The 16985-nt window shown below is 47.2% G+C and overlaps 1 protein-coding gene across 4 annotated transcripts in view; it reads right to left on the bottom strand.

Moving 5' to 3' along the window:
* Vps8 (vacuolar protein sorting 8) overlaps nt 1-16985 on the bottom strand; it is a 962017-nt gene that overhangs the window by 909113 nt on the left and 35919 nt on the right. For all 4 annotated transcript variants that reach the window (XM_070531351.1, XM_070531354.1, XM_070531353.1 and 1 more), the window contains exons 3-4: nt 16124-16239; nt 7219-7324 (exon numbers count right to left, since the gene is read on the bottom strand). In XM_070531351.1, coding sequence (XP_070387452.1) covers nt 7219-7324; nt 16124-16239 — 222 coding nt within the window. The remainder of the gene's footprint in view (nt 1-7218; nt 7325-16123; nt 16240-16985) is intronic.

Here is a 16985-nt window from a genome sequence, read left to right as displayed (position 1 = left end):
CCTTTCATCAGTACCCCTTCCACCACCGACAATTCATCAGTGTGTTCTTTCACACCCTATTCACAGGTTCTAACGGCTGCAGATTTTCCATGACTTGCTGTAGTTCTGGGTCCCTAGCTGTGGCATCTTTCAGTCTGTCCATTGTTCTCCTGCTCACTCAGTCCTTCAAGACACTTGTGGCATGTACTTACAAGTTAACCTCATTAAACAGGAGCTCGAAAAAGTATGTACTAAACGGTAGTACTGCTTAACCGAAATAGCATGAGATCACCCACTTACCTGTCAAAAACTGAACTCAGAGAGAGTGCAATGAAAGGGCAAAACCATGCAGTATTTATTAACTTCGCGCAAGTCTTATTTTCATTTGATACCGCAGCGGCCTAGCAGCGACAACAGCGGCCTCAAACTTACTGAAGCTGCGAGCCAGCTTTTCACTCAGCCCCCTCTTCTCGGCAAACACTCGCATGGCAGATTTCTTGTTGGCGTTGCGTATCCTCCGTGCACGGACGTGGTAGCACTGCAGAAGTCACTGGGCACCTTTATCATTGTGGGGTGCTGTTTTCATTGCGACAATCGCATTCATGAAGCTGACGTAACGCACAGCTTCTGCCACTGTCAGGCCTGAATCACACGTGCTATCACTTCCCGTGTCATCCTCATCCCTGTCGTAAGGCAACACTTCGGCAACAACAGATAGTACCTTCGGCTGACAGCGCTCATGCTGTTTTCAGTGCACTCGAGTGGTGGCGCACGTTGTGCTGGGGCGAACATGACCCAAGTGCGCGCCACTATGCCACCGCGGACATCGACGGTAGAGCACGGTGCGATCCCGTCAAGCAGCACACGCCAGCAGATGACGAAAAGCAGGCCATTCTGTTCAGGTGCCATTTTATAGCAGGCGGTGATGAAGGAAGCCATGTCTCTGCGTGTCTTGCTCATAACTACTTTTGCTGCTTGAATCTAGTAGCTCATCAGTCAGCAAAGGCAACGCAGTTGATCATCGCAGCTAACCAGGAGCCCTGATGAAAGCAGCCGCTGAAGAAGAACAGTTTCATTACCGATGTAGCGGCGTCACACAATGATGAGGTATGAAGCTGCAACGTTGGTTTGTGCGTTTGTTGCTCTAACTTTCATTTCCATTGTTGCTTTTCAGTTTCAAAAACACTTCAGGCTAAACCAGAGTACATGCAAGGTGCTGACAGCGCAGTTCGCAGCCACATCCCAGCACTCCAAGGATCATTCTAAAGAAGTGTTGTCTGCGGAACTCGGAATTTGGCATGTATCTCGCAGAGGGCACTACAGTGACAAACTCCCATTTGGTGGCTCGCACGTTTGTCTGGCACCTAGTGAAACATGAAACTCTTGTGGTGCTTGGCGTAATTTCCGCTGCACTGCTACAGTGCCAGGGTGGCTCAGCCTAAGGTACCAAGAGGCAACGCTGGCGAAAAGTCGAACCTCGTAGTTGACATATTTTTGCGGTCACAGCAGCGCTGCCGAGCAACTTCTTTGCATTTCAAATGCCGCACACCGTAGTCAACAGTAAATCCCTGTCATGTGCCAGCACCGGTTTCTTCGTGCCACGTTCGATAGCACCAACGATGTCCAATTTTTCTTCTATGCTGAGCACTCAGTGTTTTTTATCCGAACTTTGGCCTGACGCGAGTCCTAGATTGCACGACGCCACAACACTCTCTGGCAGAGCGCCGAAATAATGTTGTTGTCGATGTGGCTTCACGTGCAAACACACAGGGCATTTGGAGGCCACTGTTGTGATCTCTGAGGCTTGTTGTTCTGCCAGGCTGCCCGATGAGGACGATGCACCGCCAAGATTGCGCGACGAAAAGTGGAAACACAACATGTTAACCGATACGTATGCAATAAGCTGGTATGGTTTATGCAGATACAAAACACGTGATGTTCAATGGCCACTGAGTTGAGGATCTGACTTTTAGAATGAAACTACTGTTTAAGTGGGTACGGTTTAACAAAGTTTTACTGTATACTTGTACAGTTCATTATAACAATCTAAAGGCTCCCTATATATCAAACCCAGCCCTCTGCCACTATCCTGAGCTTTAACACAAACAGAAGAGGCGAGGAGTGAGCAATACACTGTCTACACTCAGTTGCCCACATAGTAGTTCAAGGCATTAATGAAGTTTACAGGATGGTTAAAGGATCAATTGCGTGCAGGCAATATCCAAGTGACACAATAGGTGTACCCTGTCGGAGCACAGAGGTACCACACATATCGTTAAAAGAAGTGACAAACTGGAATTGCTACCCAACTGAACACCACATAACACTGCATTCGTGCTTTTATTATTCTCTTAAGACCAGATTACATAAATCAATCATCTTATTTTCCATTACGTTACATTTAGCCACGAAAGTAACATTTGTTGTGAGCATACGGGGGTGGCCAATAGCACACATACTTCTGTGCAACAAGAGAAAATGTTTGCGCGGCGAGAAGCTAATGACGTGACGATGACAAATCAGCCTCCGTGACAGTTTGTCACCGTCACTTGAATATCATGTGCATAAGGTTGATACATCATAAAAGGTCCCTATTGAAAACAGCTCTCTTAGAAATGCAATAAGAAGGTGGAATTAATCATGTACAGTCAAACCCCGTTACAACGAACACCACATTAACGAACATTTCAGATTAACGAACTTTTATGAAATCCCGTGCCGACTGCTTATAGTTTCAATGTAAAAATATTTCACTACTACGAACTTCAGAATAACGAACATTTCAGAATAACGATCGTTATTTAATTTCCGTGTCATCTTAACAACACCTCAGTACTACGAACTCATATCCCGAAATGCGAGGATTCTTAGATTTCCGTGTATCCGTCACGGCAGTCGGAGCTCTAAGCTAGCAGACGACGCAGCGCGAAGAGCGGGCCGCCTTGCAACTTGCTTCCCGCAAAAACCTGAGATGGCGCGGAAGGAGAAAGATGCGGGCGGAGACTTTTTTTTTTTTCCTTCTCCGTTGCGGAGGCAACGACGCACTTTTGTGAGTGGAGAGGCGGGGAGCATGGGCTCGTAAAACCTGAGACGGTGCGGCAGAAGAAAAAAAAAAAGTAGGAATTAACGCTGAAGTGGGCCTTTTCTTTTTTTTTTTTCCTGTTGCGGAGGTGACGACGCATCACGTTTTTCTTGCTTGTTTTCTCAGTTGTTCGCGCGCTGTCACCCGCATCAGGCCTGTCCATCTTGTTTTTTCTTCTGGTTATATTATTGTGTTAGAAGTGCGTGCCGGCGTTCGCGTTGCCATGAGCTCAACAACCCTAAGCACGGCGAAGAAGCGAAAGCAGTTTTCTTTGAGCGAGAGAGTAGAGATTTTTCGCGAGATAGAAGACGGGAAGAAACAAACCGTCGTGGCTAAAGAACGTGGAGTGGTGCGGTCGACGATCGCCACGATTCTCAAAGATAAGGAGAAAATCTTTAAGCACCAGCAAGAATCTTGCTGCACGTTACGGCAGCACCCGAAGACCGCGACGAGTCCGTGTCGGCCACAGATGCGTTGGACTGCTTGCGAAAACTCCGCATATTTATAGCCAAAAGCGGCACAGCGGCCGAAGGCGTGCATAAGAATGCGGACGGTCTGGAATCGTTCGTGCTGCAGAGTCTGTGCTGCACCCGTCAGAGGACGATCACGGACTATTTCAAATAAATGTGCCTTGTCTGACGATCACGTGTGCATTGTGTGAGAAACGAGTTCAAGGAGGTACCGTTTCAAAGGTAGGACGCTTGCGTTACTGAAATGCTATTGTTATGGCTAATTTTTGGGCTTTCACTATAACGACCTTTCAGAATAACGAACATTTTCCCGCGGTCCCCTGAAGTTCGTTGTACCGAGATTTCACTGTAGAAGGAATCAGACAAGGACCTGAAGTGCCCTCAATCACAAATGATTAACGAGAATCGACACTGCTAGAACAAAAATCAGTGGTGATTTAGCGGTCAATGCAAGAGAAATGCCTCAGCATTACATGGCACTTCTTTGAGGTCCCAAATCCACGACTTCAACCACTTTCACCACACTGCAAAGTATTGTGCAGGGCCTCACTCAACACAAGTCCTGCCTCTTCAAGGAGTGAAGTGCAACTGATGATGGTCCAGAGCAGACCACCGTCAGTTGAAATATACATTGTTACAGAGAGAAGAGAGACTTAAAATATATTTGCAGGCTACTCACAATGTGTTCAGGGCATACAAGACGAAAAACAGTTCGCGTGAAATCAGCAAGCTTTGTCATCTTCTGTATTGTCCTCAGCCTCGTCTATGGCAGTACTTTGTAACAAGATATATATGTATACATACACACGGTCTTCTAAGCTCTCCCATTCCCCTCTACCACATCGTGACCAGCGTCCCGCACTTCACACACATGCACTTTTTCAACAAAGCTTTCTTTGCCTCTTCCTTCGACATTTCAACTGCTGCTGTTACAGCCGCTGTCTTGCACTCCACATGGGGAGGTGGTTTAAAGTGTGCATATTGACATGTGTACTTGATATGTGTACTTAATTATTTTTATCCGGCGACCACATTTCACCACCTAAAAAATGCTATCGCACAGTGCAGGATGCGTCTGCATGTATCGGAAGTTCCTGGAATGTTATTGATGGTTCCATCCACTGGTTATCACTATCACTGAACCTAGTGTAATCTGATTGCATGTGTGCACGATGCGAATAGTGTAGAACTTTTGGATGCAGCGCTGCGGGAACAACAAGAAAGTAGTTGGCGTGGACTGGTGAGACGTTCTTCTTTACTAGTATGTTGTTTTGAAGCGAGAATGAAGACAATCCTGCCTTAAATGCCCTAGGCACAACGTCGGTGTGCCCTTCCAAATACTCGGGCTCTGCTCTGGGTCTGCTCGTTGCTGTTCAGCTAAGTCTTCTACGTTTATTATTCCAAGGTTGACGTCGTCGTCTTCGCCGAAAATTTCGACGATCACCTTACATGGCTTGCGACCGTACTAGAGGCATCAAGGCATCAGAGCTCACTCTGAAGCCGGAAAAATGCCACTTTGCTTACAATGAGCTTCTGTTCCTGGGCCACGTCATCAGAAAATCTGGAGTCCGCCCCGACCCACAGAAGTACTACACACCCTGCATGTCGATCCAACCGCTGGGCACCTCGGATTCTCCCGGACGCTATCGAGGATACAGGAAAGGTATTACTGGCCGCGCCTGACCGCCGACATCGCACGCCTACGGATCAAGAACCAGCAGCGTACTGACAGCTGACTCTAACACCTCCGACGACGCTATGTCAAGTACCAGCCCGGCGACCATGCTTGGGTTTGGACTCCGATACGCCAACGAGGACTCAGTGAGAAACTATTGCGACACCATTTCGGTCCCTACAAGATCATCCGACGTATTCGCGAACTGGACTATGAGGTCGTGCCAGACGGCATTTTGCATTCACAGCGGCGCCGCGTACAATCTGAAGTAGTCCACGCGGTGCGTCTTAAGCCGTTTTACACACACTGACGAACTTCCTTTTTTTTTTTTGCTACGTGTTTGCAGCATTTGGTCGATGCCTTTTTAAGAGGGGGGTATTGACACGTGTACTTGTTTATTTTTATCGGGCTGCCCCGTTTCACCACCTAACAAATATCGCACAGCGCAGGACGCGCCTGCATGTATCGGAAGTTTCTGGAATGTTATCGATGGTTCCATCCACTGGCTGTCACCAAACCTTGTGTAATCTGATTGCATGTATGCGCGACACGAATTGTGTAGAACCTTGTGGAAGACATGCGGGTCCCAGCGATTACGCTGGAAGATTCGACGACTGACGTACAAAAGCCGACGTGCTTGACCCATTGATCAGATTTTCGCTGATCGCTGACTGTGTTCGCCACTTTCGTTGAGCTTTGAGTGTACCCTGTCTTGTCGGCACAGGTTCGCCCATTAAAATTAGTTTCACCTATCACAGTTTTGCTGCTGTGTCCTCGACCGTCACTACCACGTGACAATATATATGGCAGGGCCGTGGCCGAACGGAAAGGCGACACGAGAAACTTGCTTGGACTTTTCCACTGCATTGCTCTCTGGAGCTCACTGGGAGTTGCCACAATACTCTTTTGACTGCTGCAATTATCTGTTAAATCCCACAAAAGCACTGCAGAAATTGCAGCATTTATCTTTGTACTGGGTACAACCTACGCACTCACAAAACAAGTAAAAAACACACTTCTAACTCTATGCTCGCAGTACCCATACATGGGGGGAGGGCAGGAGAGGGAAAAGGCAATGTGAGAAGGCAAGAAAACACTAATACTAGACACAACAGCAGTTGCGTACAAACTGAATAAATTTAATTTCAAGGTACAGTACGGTACACTTCCGCTATTTCTTTTAAAGAATAAACAGCATGCAAATTTGTCAAACCGACAAATTACGCAGGGCATGCAGAAGCAAAGCCACATTAATGCACCGTATTGTCTAGGCAACACTACACAAGTAGCCACATGTCAAATCAACACTTCTGTGCCTGCCACAGTAGCTTTGCAGCTATGGCTTTGCTAGAGTTAATATGTTCAATTCCGACTGTGGCAGCTGCATTTTGACGGGGGCGAAATACAAAAAGCTCATGTACTTAAATTTATGTGCATGATAAAGAACTCCAGGGGGTCAAAATTATTCCGGAGTTCGCCACTACAGCATGCCTTAAAATCAGACTGTTTTTCCCATTTAAATTATGGGGTTTTATGTGCCAAAACCACTTTCTGATTATGAGGCACGCCGTAGTGAAGGACGGCGGAAATTTTGACCACCTGGGGTTCTTTACCGTGCAGCTACTGAGGTTTTCCCATGTACAGCATTATAATTCAATTGAAGTTTAACACTTCTCCCATGATGCTATGTACTATGTGAGGCAATGACAACGCTAACCTTCTCAGAGGTTATGAACAATGGTGCACAGCAACGTCAAGCAAACATGTCTTGCTGTTTGTTCAGTTTACTACACAGACAAAAGCAGTGGTGCATGCAAAGTAACGTTTAACATCAACTCGCCACTCATTTTGCGCTAAATGCTGAAGAAGTTAAACATTTGCAGTCAACATCGCCAAACAGCACAGAAAGCTTTGCTGACATTGTTTCCCACAGTGCATGGGACCCACACAATTTTTCCTCTGACATTCTTAATGCTAACACATTAAAAGTGGCCCACTTGAGTTGAACTCACCATGGCAGTGGGTTTTCCAGAGTCGACCCGCTCCACAGCCGATCGTAGCTGGGAAGACACTCCTCGCAAGATGACATGCCGCAGGATGCTGTTTGGATGAGTTCCACTGCAACAATCACAGAACTGCAGTCATTGCCTTTTCATTTGTGAGGGCACTGCTGTGGTGTGTGTACAAGTTCATTAAGAATAGCACTATCTTCTGAGCATATTTAGGGTCCAAGGCTTGAACATTCTTTCATGTACAATGCCATGTGCGTCTTCACCCAATGTAATGGCATGTTTGCAGGCTCCCTGGCTAAGCGACAAAATTTTGTTTTCACTGCTGCCATGTCTCATCACATCAAATATTACAAGGAATACCATCAAAATGAGGATACACAAAGGAATACCACGCAGTTTTAATCGTCTAATTCTTAAAGCTATGAAAGTGACCCCGTGTAACCTCACAAAATACATGTTGCAGCCAAGCATGTACTACATGTCCAAGAGAAAAATAGTATGTCATATTGCTTCCGGTCAAGGCATGCATCTTGGATTAAGTAAAAGATGCTTTGTGGGCCTAGTGGTGAACCATAGGCAGACTGGTAGCTCCATCAGCTCAAAGGAACTCTGCTCTCACTAATAAGAGAGCAACATTTTACCAAGACTCGTCCAACTGCACCTGTACACCTACTATCACGTCTCTTCAAAGAGGACTGGCGATGTTTAATGAGAAAAGCTGCCTCCTGAAAACCACAGCGGTGAGACCTGGCTATAAAGCGGGCAGGGGTAGCAAAGGCACTTCTTCCTTCTTGCCCTTCCTGCCCCTTCTCTTGTACTATGCCCACTACTGCGGGTAGCATTTTCCCCCTTCCTCGAAAAGAGAATCGGCGTGATGGTTCAGAAGCGATGTAAGATAAAGAGGGGAAAAAACATAGTCAAGGCAGATGCTGGCGCAAAGAACACAGTGACAGCTACTGGAAAGACACATACAGCAGTGGTGAAGCGCAACATGCAGAGTCTCAAGAAACGGAGAGGTAACTGCACTAGCTGCAAATATGAGCCCAACCATAAAAAAATTATTAAATGAAGAAAAAAAATAATCACAAAACACTCAACATATGGGCCACGATTTTCTAGCAATGCCTTTTCCGATGCTAATGCCTTTTGGCACTTTTCGCGTTCGTGAGTGGTCAAGAGACACTCTGCCCCAGGCGGAGGGTCAAACACAGCCACTCACGAAAGCGAAAAGCGCCAAAAGGCATCAGCATCGACAAAAGGAATCGCTACAAAATCGCAGCCATGGTTTCACGCGTATGACGTCAACAATGTCAGGGCTAAGTTGCTGTCTACACAGTGTCTGAGCCGCACTGTCCAGAATGACTTCGTAGTTAACGTCACTAATGTGGCACAGCACTTTGTATGGGCCAAAATACAGACTCTGCAACTTTTCACTAAGGCCACGGCAGCAAATAGGAGTCCACACCCGCACTTGGTCGTCGGGGTTGTAGGGATGTGTCTGTGGCGGATATTATAACACCATGCATCTCTGTGCTGCTGCTGACTGATGTGCAGCTGCACAAGCTAGCGAGCTTCCTTAGCGGACTGAGCAAATTCTTTGGCGTCAGTAGTTAGATGCTCCTCTGAACTTCATGGCCATAAAGGAGACAAAATGGTGTAAAACGCTGTTTCTTGTACGGTGGTATTATATGCCTCGCTTAGTAACTGTAATAATTGTAATAAATGCTCACTGACCTGGAGAGGCAAAGCAGAAGGGTGGGTCTAAAAATTAATCTGCAGAAAACTAATGTTTAACAGTCTCGGAAGAGAACAGCAGTTTACGATAGGCAGCGAGGCACTCGAAGTGCTAAGGGAATACATCTACTTAGGGCAGGCAGTGACGGCAGATCCGGATCATGAGACTGAAATAATCAGAAAAAGAATGGGCTGTGGAGCGTTTGGCAGGCATTCTCAGATCATGAACAGCAGGATGCCATTATACCTCAAGAGAAAAGTATATAACAGCTGTGTCTTACCAGTACTCATGTACGGGGCAGAAACCTGGAGGCTTACAAAAAGGGTTCTACTTAAATTGAGGACGACGCAACGAGCTATGGACAGAGGAATGATGCGTGTAACGTTAAGGGAGAAGAAAAGAGCAGATTGAGTGAGGGAACAAACGCAAGTTAATGACGTCTTAGTTGAAATCAAGAAAAAGAAACGGGCATGGGCAGGACACGTAATGAGGAGGGAAGATAACCGATGGTCATTAAGGGTTATGCACTGGATTCCAAGAGAAGGGAAGGGTAGCAGGGGGCAGCAGAAAATTAGGTGGGCAGACGAGACTAAGAAGTTTGCAGGGACGACATGGCCACAACTAGTACATGACCGGGGTAGTTGGAGAAGTATGGGAGAGGCCTTTGCCTTGCAGTGGGAGTAACCAGGCTGACGATGATTATTATTATTATGTGTGAAGATCACGTAAAGCAAGATATGATCCCATGTTTCGTGCTGGACATCGATATAAATAGAGATCATGTCAGTGATGCTCTTCTTTAAGCACTCCATAAGTCCATTGGACTGCAGATGGTAAACAGTCGTCTTCCGATGCCCAGTGTTGCCCAAGTGAAAAATTTCATCTATGAGCTGTGCTGTGAACGCCGTCCCTCTGTCTGTGATTACAGTGTACGGGGTGCACCATGACACAATACAATGTGGCACATAAAGAACTGCGCTACCTCATAAGCCGTGTCTCATGGAAGCACCTCTGTCACGACAATCACCCATTTGTTGCCATCGGTTGACAGAGGCAAAGGCCAAAGAATGTCCAAGCCAACTTGGTCGAATGGCTTATGAGATGGTTCGATGGGTTGGTTGCAATAACCTGGCGGGCTTCATGGGCAGTGACTTTGACCACCGACATTCACGGCAGCCTCTAACGTTCTGTTTGACACTTGCCGAAAGTCCAGAACAGTAATACATGTCACATACTCTGGCAAGCATTCGTGAGGACCCTAAGTGGCCAGATGTGGGCTGGTCATGGCAAGCATGAACATTGTCGTTTCGCAAGTTTTTTGGAACCACCAGGAGGTAGGCTTGGTCATTCAAACAGGCGTTTTTCTTGTAAAGCACGTTGTCTCGTTGACAGAAGGGTGTAAATACGCAACGTAGACAGCGCGGTATGGTTGCTTGGCGGCCCTCTAAGTGGTCGATGATAGGACAAATTTCAGCGTCATCACGCTGCCGTTTGATGAAGTCCTATGCAGTAATGGCACCCAGGAAGTCGTCAACATTCTCCGACTCTCGACTAACAGATTTGGCCGATGCACGTGACAGTGTGTCAACGTCTTTGTGCTTGTGGCCAGACTTGTAAACAATTGTGATGTCAAATTCCTGTAGCTGCAAGCTCTACCATGCCAGTCGTCCTGAAGAATCATGTATGTTTGCTAACCAACATAAGGCATGGTGGTCTGTCACCACTTTGAAGGGACAGCCGGAGAGATAAGGGCGAAACGTCGTGATCGCCCACACAACCGCAAAACACTCTTTTTCTGTTGTAGAGTAGTTCGTCTCGGCACGGGACAGCGAGTGGCGAGCATAAGCTATTACTCTTTCATTGCCATCTTGATGTTGGACAAGTACTGCGCCAAGACATGTTACTGGCGTCAGCACACATCTCAATGTCAGCGTTGTTGTCAAAATGTGCCAGGACAGGCGCTGACTTCGTGCAAAGTCGTAGTTCGGCGAAGGCCGTCTGTTGGTCATTCATCGAGGCAAATGGCGAGTCAGGGATTCCGCTATCTTCGAGAAATTTTCAGTGAAACAGAGATAATACGCACAAAAGCCGAAGAAACGCCGCATGGCGTTCTTGTCGGCCGGAGGAGGAAATGCTGCTACCGAGGCAAGCTTGTCCAGGATTGGGTTGAACTCCTCTGAGAAACTGAGATCAGTGTGAGATCGGCCGAACAGATCACTTCTAGCATATTACGCAGGCGATGAAGATATTGCTCAAATGTTTCAGAACAGACTGATAGGTCATCAAGATATATGAGACAAGTCTGCCACTTCATTCGAGGACAGTATCCATCATTCACTGAAAAGTACCTGGGGCTGAACACAAGCCGAAAGGGAGCACTCTAAATTTATAGAGGCCATCCGGAGTCAAAGTCAGTTTTCTTACGGTCTCGTTCGTCTATCAATTGACAAAAAATACCAGGCGCACTGCAGTCTACCTAACGAGTCGTCGATATGTGGCAGTGGGTACACGTGTCTTTTAGTTACGTTGTTGAGCTTCTGGTAGTCGATGCATAAGCGTAGCGTTCCATCTTTTTTTCTTTCTTTCTTTTGACAAGAACGACCGGAGATGACATAAGCTCTTGGAAGGTTCGATAACGCCGTCTTCAAGCATCTCTTACATACGAATCGCTTCTCGTTCTTTTGCCAACATGTGGTAGGGCTGCTGGCGCATTGAGGGTGCGTCGTCGCATGCGATGATCCTGTGCCTTACGATTGAAGTCTGGTGTACATTCGACGAACTTGCAAAACATGCCCTGAATTCACGCAAGAGCTCGCGCAGTGCTGCCTGGTTGTCTTTCGATAGCTCTGAATTAATGTCCATGTTGCTTACTAACTAGTCAGCCATCCCCACGGCTTCAGAGGCAAAACATTCAGCCATGTTCTTTATTTAGCCGGCAAGTGCAATTGAAGTACCGGGAAAAAGGTGTCGATGCTCGTTACTGAAGTTGGTGACAAGCAACTGAGAACGGCCATCACTAAGCTGTAGCACACTCCTAGCCACACAAACACCTAACGTCAGTAAATGCGATAAGTTACTTTCTGCGACCACTTCGCCTTCGCACATTCCACTGCACATAACTTCGATTAGAACAGTGGCTCGTGGAGGAAGCGTAACATTTTCACCGGAAACACGAAGGGCGTTGTCATGTCGGTTGTTGTTGTACCTGCTGATTGCTCAGTCGGCTGAGAAGGTGACTACACCTCCCCATAGGTCACTAACAGTGCTGTATTCTTGCAGAAAGTCAACCCCAAGAATGACGTCACGGGAAATTCACCTAGGACAAGACAGCTGGCCACAAATGTCAATCCTCGAATCAGAACTCTAGTCATGCAGGTTCCCACCGGAAAAACAACGCGACCACCAGCCGTCCGAATCTGCGAGCCACGCCAAGGAGTAATTACTTTCTTCTGAAATGTTGCCATCTTCCCGCTTAAGATAGAGAAGTCCGCACCGGTATCCACTAAAGCACTAACCGCGTAAACGTCGATCACCACCAATATGTCGAGCGAAAGCCAGTCATTCCGTTCAGCTGCAGTTGACGTCGGATCGGTGCCCGTCCAGTGCGATCGGTGCCCATCCGAGTCGACTGGCAGTGGCCTCACCCTCAAAGATCACTGTAGTTAGTTTTCCAAGCGGGGACTGGGCGGTCATGCGCTCGAATATGGTTGGGGCGGTGGTGAAAATCACCTTGTCGATGGCAAGCGTGACTGTCGTCTGGTAGGCAGTGGTGTGCGCTGTTGGGTCAGATAATATTCAATATCCTGGAGTCATTGGCCAGGTCGTGGGGGCGGCGAGTAGGCGGAAAAGCCCTGCAACCTGACACATCAGTATGGGCACTGGCGATACAAATGATCTGCCTCACCGCAGTGGAAGCACAGAGGACAGCGATCTGATGTGCACCGAACATCTGACTTCCGAGGGGTCATGCGTCGATCGTCGGCGTAGTGCACTAGCTGCTCCGTTCGGCATTTTTTTTCTTCTCAAGCTTAAACACGTTTTCAAGTAGTAGTATGTGCGACTACTGTAATATATAACTATTAGTTTCTCTTCATCGTCCCTAGGTGGTGTCGTGCACAGCGAGAAGAAAAAAGAAATGGCGGAAACAGTGGCACACTTTTCAAGAGGCAGCAACAACATTCCAGTGGCTCGCTGGCACCGATGATGGGGTCAATTTCGATGAACAACCAACGCACTATTTGTTACAAGAAACGAAAGCGACGCTGGAATTCACTTTCTGCCATTTCTTCAAATGCGTTTCACACCGCCACCCGCTCTCCTTCCTGCTCGAGCAACGCCAGCACAACAACCTAAGTTCCCAATGCAAGCGCCATTTTCTCGAATTAAACTATGAATTGGATCCAAACATGCCATTCCGCCGGCTGGATCCAATCCAATCCACCAGACACACCATGCGAAGCCAGTCTCATAACAAGCATGTGATCGCTCCAAACTTCCCAACTCCCATCGGGTTCGGTGCCTAGCACACGACATGCTTGGTTGCATGATGATTGACAGGAGCGTTTCGTCATTTTGACGTCATCAAAAGCAAGGCCACCCCACGGCTGGCGACGTCAGCGCGGAGTAGGCCAATCGCGTGCGCTGGTAACCGAACGAATGCCCCGAAAAACGATCTCCGATCGCACCCATAGTCTGGAAATGTGAGGCCACCCTTTGTACCTAACTGATGCTTTGACCAATGATAGCTAGCAGACAGGACAACTGCAACACATGAGGGAAGGGGGTCTCACTCAAAGCACTCTTCTTGCTCATAAACATCTGTCCATCCTCCAATTTCCAAATTCCCTGTGTTTTTCAGGTTTTCACGGAGTGCCTCTGCAAAATTCCCTGAGTGACAAAGAACTTCATTTTATCTCAAGACGGGCTGACACCATGTTGCCCGATGCTGTCACTCTCTAGTGCGCATGTTAAAAAATAAAAAACTACTTAATCCAGTGTGAGTAGCAAGGAGTAGTCTTTATTCAAGAAGAAAACACAAGGTAGAAGTCAGTAAAATGCACAGCAAATAAAATATTGTCACGTGGTCGTGACGTCAAAGAACACAGTAGCAATACGTGAACAAGAAAACTAACTTTTATTGAGCGAACCTGTGCCCACAAAACAGGCTACACTTATAGCACAACGATAGCGGCGAACATGCTCGGCGATCGTTGAAAATTTGATCGGCGGGTCAAGCGCGTCGGCTTTTATAGATCAGTCGTGGAATGTTCCAGATTAACTGATGGGACCCACGTGCCTTCCACAAAGTTCCACACTATTCACGTCGCGCATACATGCAATCAGATTACACAAGTTGCGGTAAAAGACAGTGGAGGGAACCATCGATAACATTCCAGAAACTTCTTTTACATGCAGGCGCGTCCTGCGCTGCACGATAACATTTGTTAGGCAGCCAAACGTGGTCGCCCGATAAAGATAAGTACACGTGTCAATATCTTTGAAGAAAATGGTAAAACCCATTGCAAGTCGAGTCGAACATTTTGAAATACGAATAAAGAGGAAATGCATACAGAAGCAAATAGTTCCAAATATGAGCTATTTCTATCAACTGATGTCAAGCTCGTTGGTATGAGGCCCGAACATTTTGACAAGTTTGATTTTCTCTAAACAGCTGGCAAGTCAACCTCAACTGTCCTGACATACTCAGCCCGCGCACAACGCTTCAGTGTCGCGTTTCAATGCTTTAAAAAGGTTATTTTGGTTTGGACGAGGGACACCTGCATCTCGGCATCTGCCAACACTTCTTTTTTTGAGCTCAAGCTCCTTCAAAAAAGCAGCGGCTTGCTTCCTTTCTCGTTCATTCAATTTATCAGTCCTCTCTATTCTCATTATCCTTCCGCTGCGCGTTTGTCCCCCGGATGATTTGAAGCATCCTCTTGGTCAGTTGTACGGTCGACGTCCGATTTTTCGGACTCCCTAGGGCCGCGAAAAGGTCCCGAAATCGGGCAGTCCAAAAACAATGAATGCATGTTATTCACTGCCCTTAAGGGTTCCACTCGCTACAGGCACGTACGAAAAAGCTCTGAAGGCCTGCCAGTACACTTATTAGGCATATCGGTGCTCGCGCTGTGGCAGGAGATGGCAGGTGCACGGATTTATAATTAAGGAACACATGTACTGTGTCCCGTGACAATTTCCCCCTTTCCACGTTTGTTATGCTTCACAGCAATACTTCGCGTATGCTTCACCGCATAACATTTCTGTATCGAGGCGAAGCTAACTTTCGGAAGCTGGCATTATGCAATGCACCGTGCTTTCCGAGCTTCGAAGCCAATCGCGAGGATTACAAAGGCATCGGTGCCAAAGTCAGTCGGTACCACTGCTGACAGCGGCGAATTCTTTCAATGACAAAGAAGCCACCGAATGGCAAGAAGTTCAATAGCGAATGTCGAAGCATATAGGCCTAGCGTTGCCGCGATGGTGGCTACGGCTGCCAGCGGATCTGCGTGCGAGAGCGCCGGTTCGAGGCAGCGAAATAATCAAAATGGCGGCGGTGGTGCCTTCAATGCCATTTCGGGCCTGTGGTCACGGCAAAATGTCCAGAAAATCGGAAAGTCGCTCGTTGACTGTGCACCAGCTGGCAACTCCTCCGGCCCACGACACGGCGTCAAAGACGATTCGTTACGATTCCTCTCTGTTACCTGAATCAGCATTAACACCACTTCCATTAATTTCCAATAAAATTACTACTAATCTTCCCTCGTAGAAGCACGAATTCCAGGAGTTTTTCCTGAGTGTATTTCCAGACACCCTGTCACCATTATTTGAATTTGTACATAGCGCTCATCCACGTTTAAAGAAAAAAAAGATAGCACACGAGGTAAGCCAATGAAAGCACTGTGTAATGTCCAGCGTATCATTTATGCTATGCCTAGTTCTATCTCAAAATTCTGATTTAGGCATAGACTATAGTGGCCTTTTGATATGCTGCAGAGCAAGCTTTCAGTTGTGAATTACTAATATACTAATTAACTCACCAGACCAAGGCTTTTGGGATATCGATTAACTACACACTTCCCCAACATTGTGCAACTACTTTGGTTGTGCCCTCAAATATGGGTGAAACTGCTTGCTGCACATTCATGTGATAGTGAAGTGCACAGGACTCACACTTTTTCTGCTGGCAGACTCCTTGAGTCAGCGCTACCGAGAGACACTGAATCACAGCTTCCATGGAAGATTGCCTGGTTCGGCACCTCTTCGTCACTCAGCGAGCCTCCATCCACCTGCACAAGCACATCAGGCATTCCAGACCCAACTGGGCTTTTTGACAATAGATGTCCCATAGCATATTACATTAGCGGTAGTCTAAATTGGCTAAATTTGGAGGATTACTTTCGACCAACATTGCAAAGGAGCCGGTTATCCAGTTAAACATCCCGGTTATCTGCAAAGGATATTAAGGCCAGCTATTCATTTCAAGAGGCAAGCAGCGCTTCAAACTATCCTTCTCCACTATTTATTTGTGTGCGTGTACTCACCTCAAGAAACTTGATACCACAAGTAGTCATGCGTACCATACAACTAATGTCAATCATATTATTTCTATGAGCTACCCTGTGCTTGCTGTCAGTGACAGCAAGGGCCATCATCATCATCATCAGCCTGGTTACGCCCAATGCAGGATAAAGGCCTTGTAGGGGATGAAGGACGGACTTCGGGATGAAAACAAACTTCCGAGGGTTTATTTTACATTATATACAGAGAGGTGAGAGTCAAGTAACAGTCGTACAGTCATTACGGGCCGGCAGCAACTCGGACGCTGCGGCCCGCGGCAAGAAGTTCGAGAGAGGTCAATCAGGGAATGCCCGGGTCTCTCTGGAATGCTTCTTTTAAACCCTTCGTGGACTGGAAGTCGTGTCATGTTTGGCCAATGGGAGAGTCCGCTCAGATGATGCCATTTTCGGCCAATGGTAGGCGCCCGTGCCGCGGTGCCACACCAGGCGGAGAGAGTCTCCGCTTGGTCTCCCTT

The sequence above is a fragment of the Dermacentor albipictus genome, chromosome 1, assembly GCF_038994185.2.
Source record: "Dermacentor albipictus isolate Rhodes 1998 colony chromosome 1, USDA_Dalb.pri_finalv2, whole genome shotgun sequence".
Taxonomy (NCBI): domain Eukaryota; kingdom Metazoa; phylum Arthropoda; class Arachnida; order Ixodida; family Ixodidae; genus Dermacentor; species Dermacentor albipictus.
Note: the sequence above shows the minus strand (reverse complement) of the source record. Positions and strands in the feature narration are given on the sequence as shown.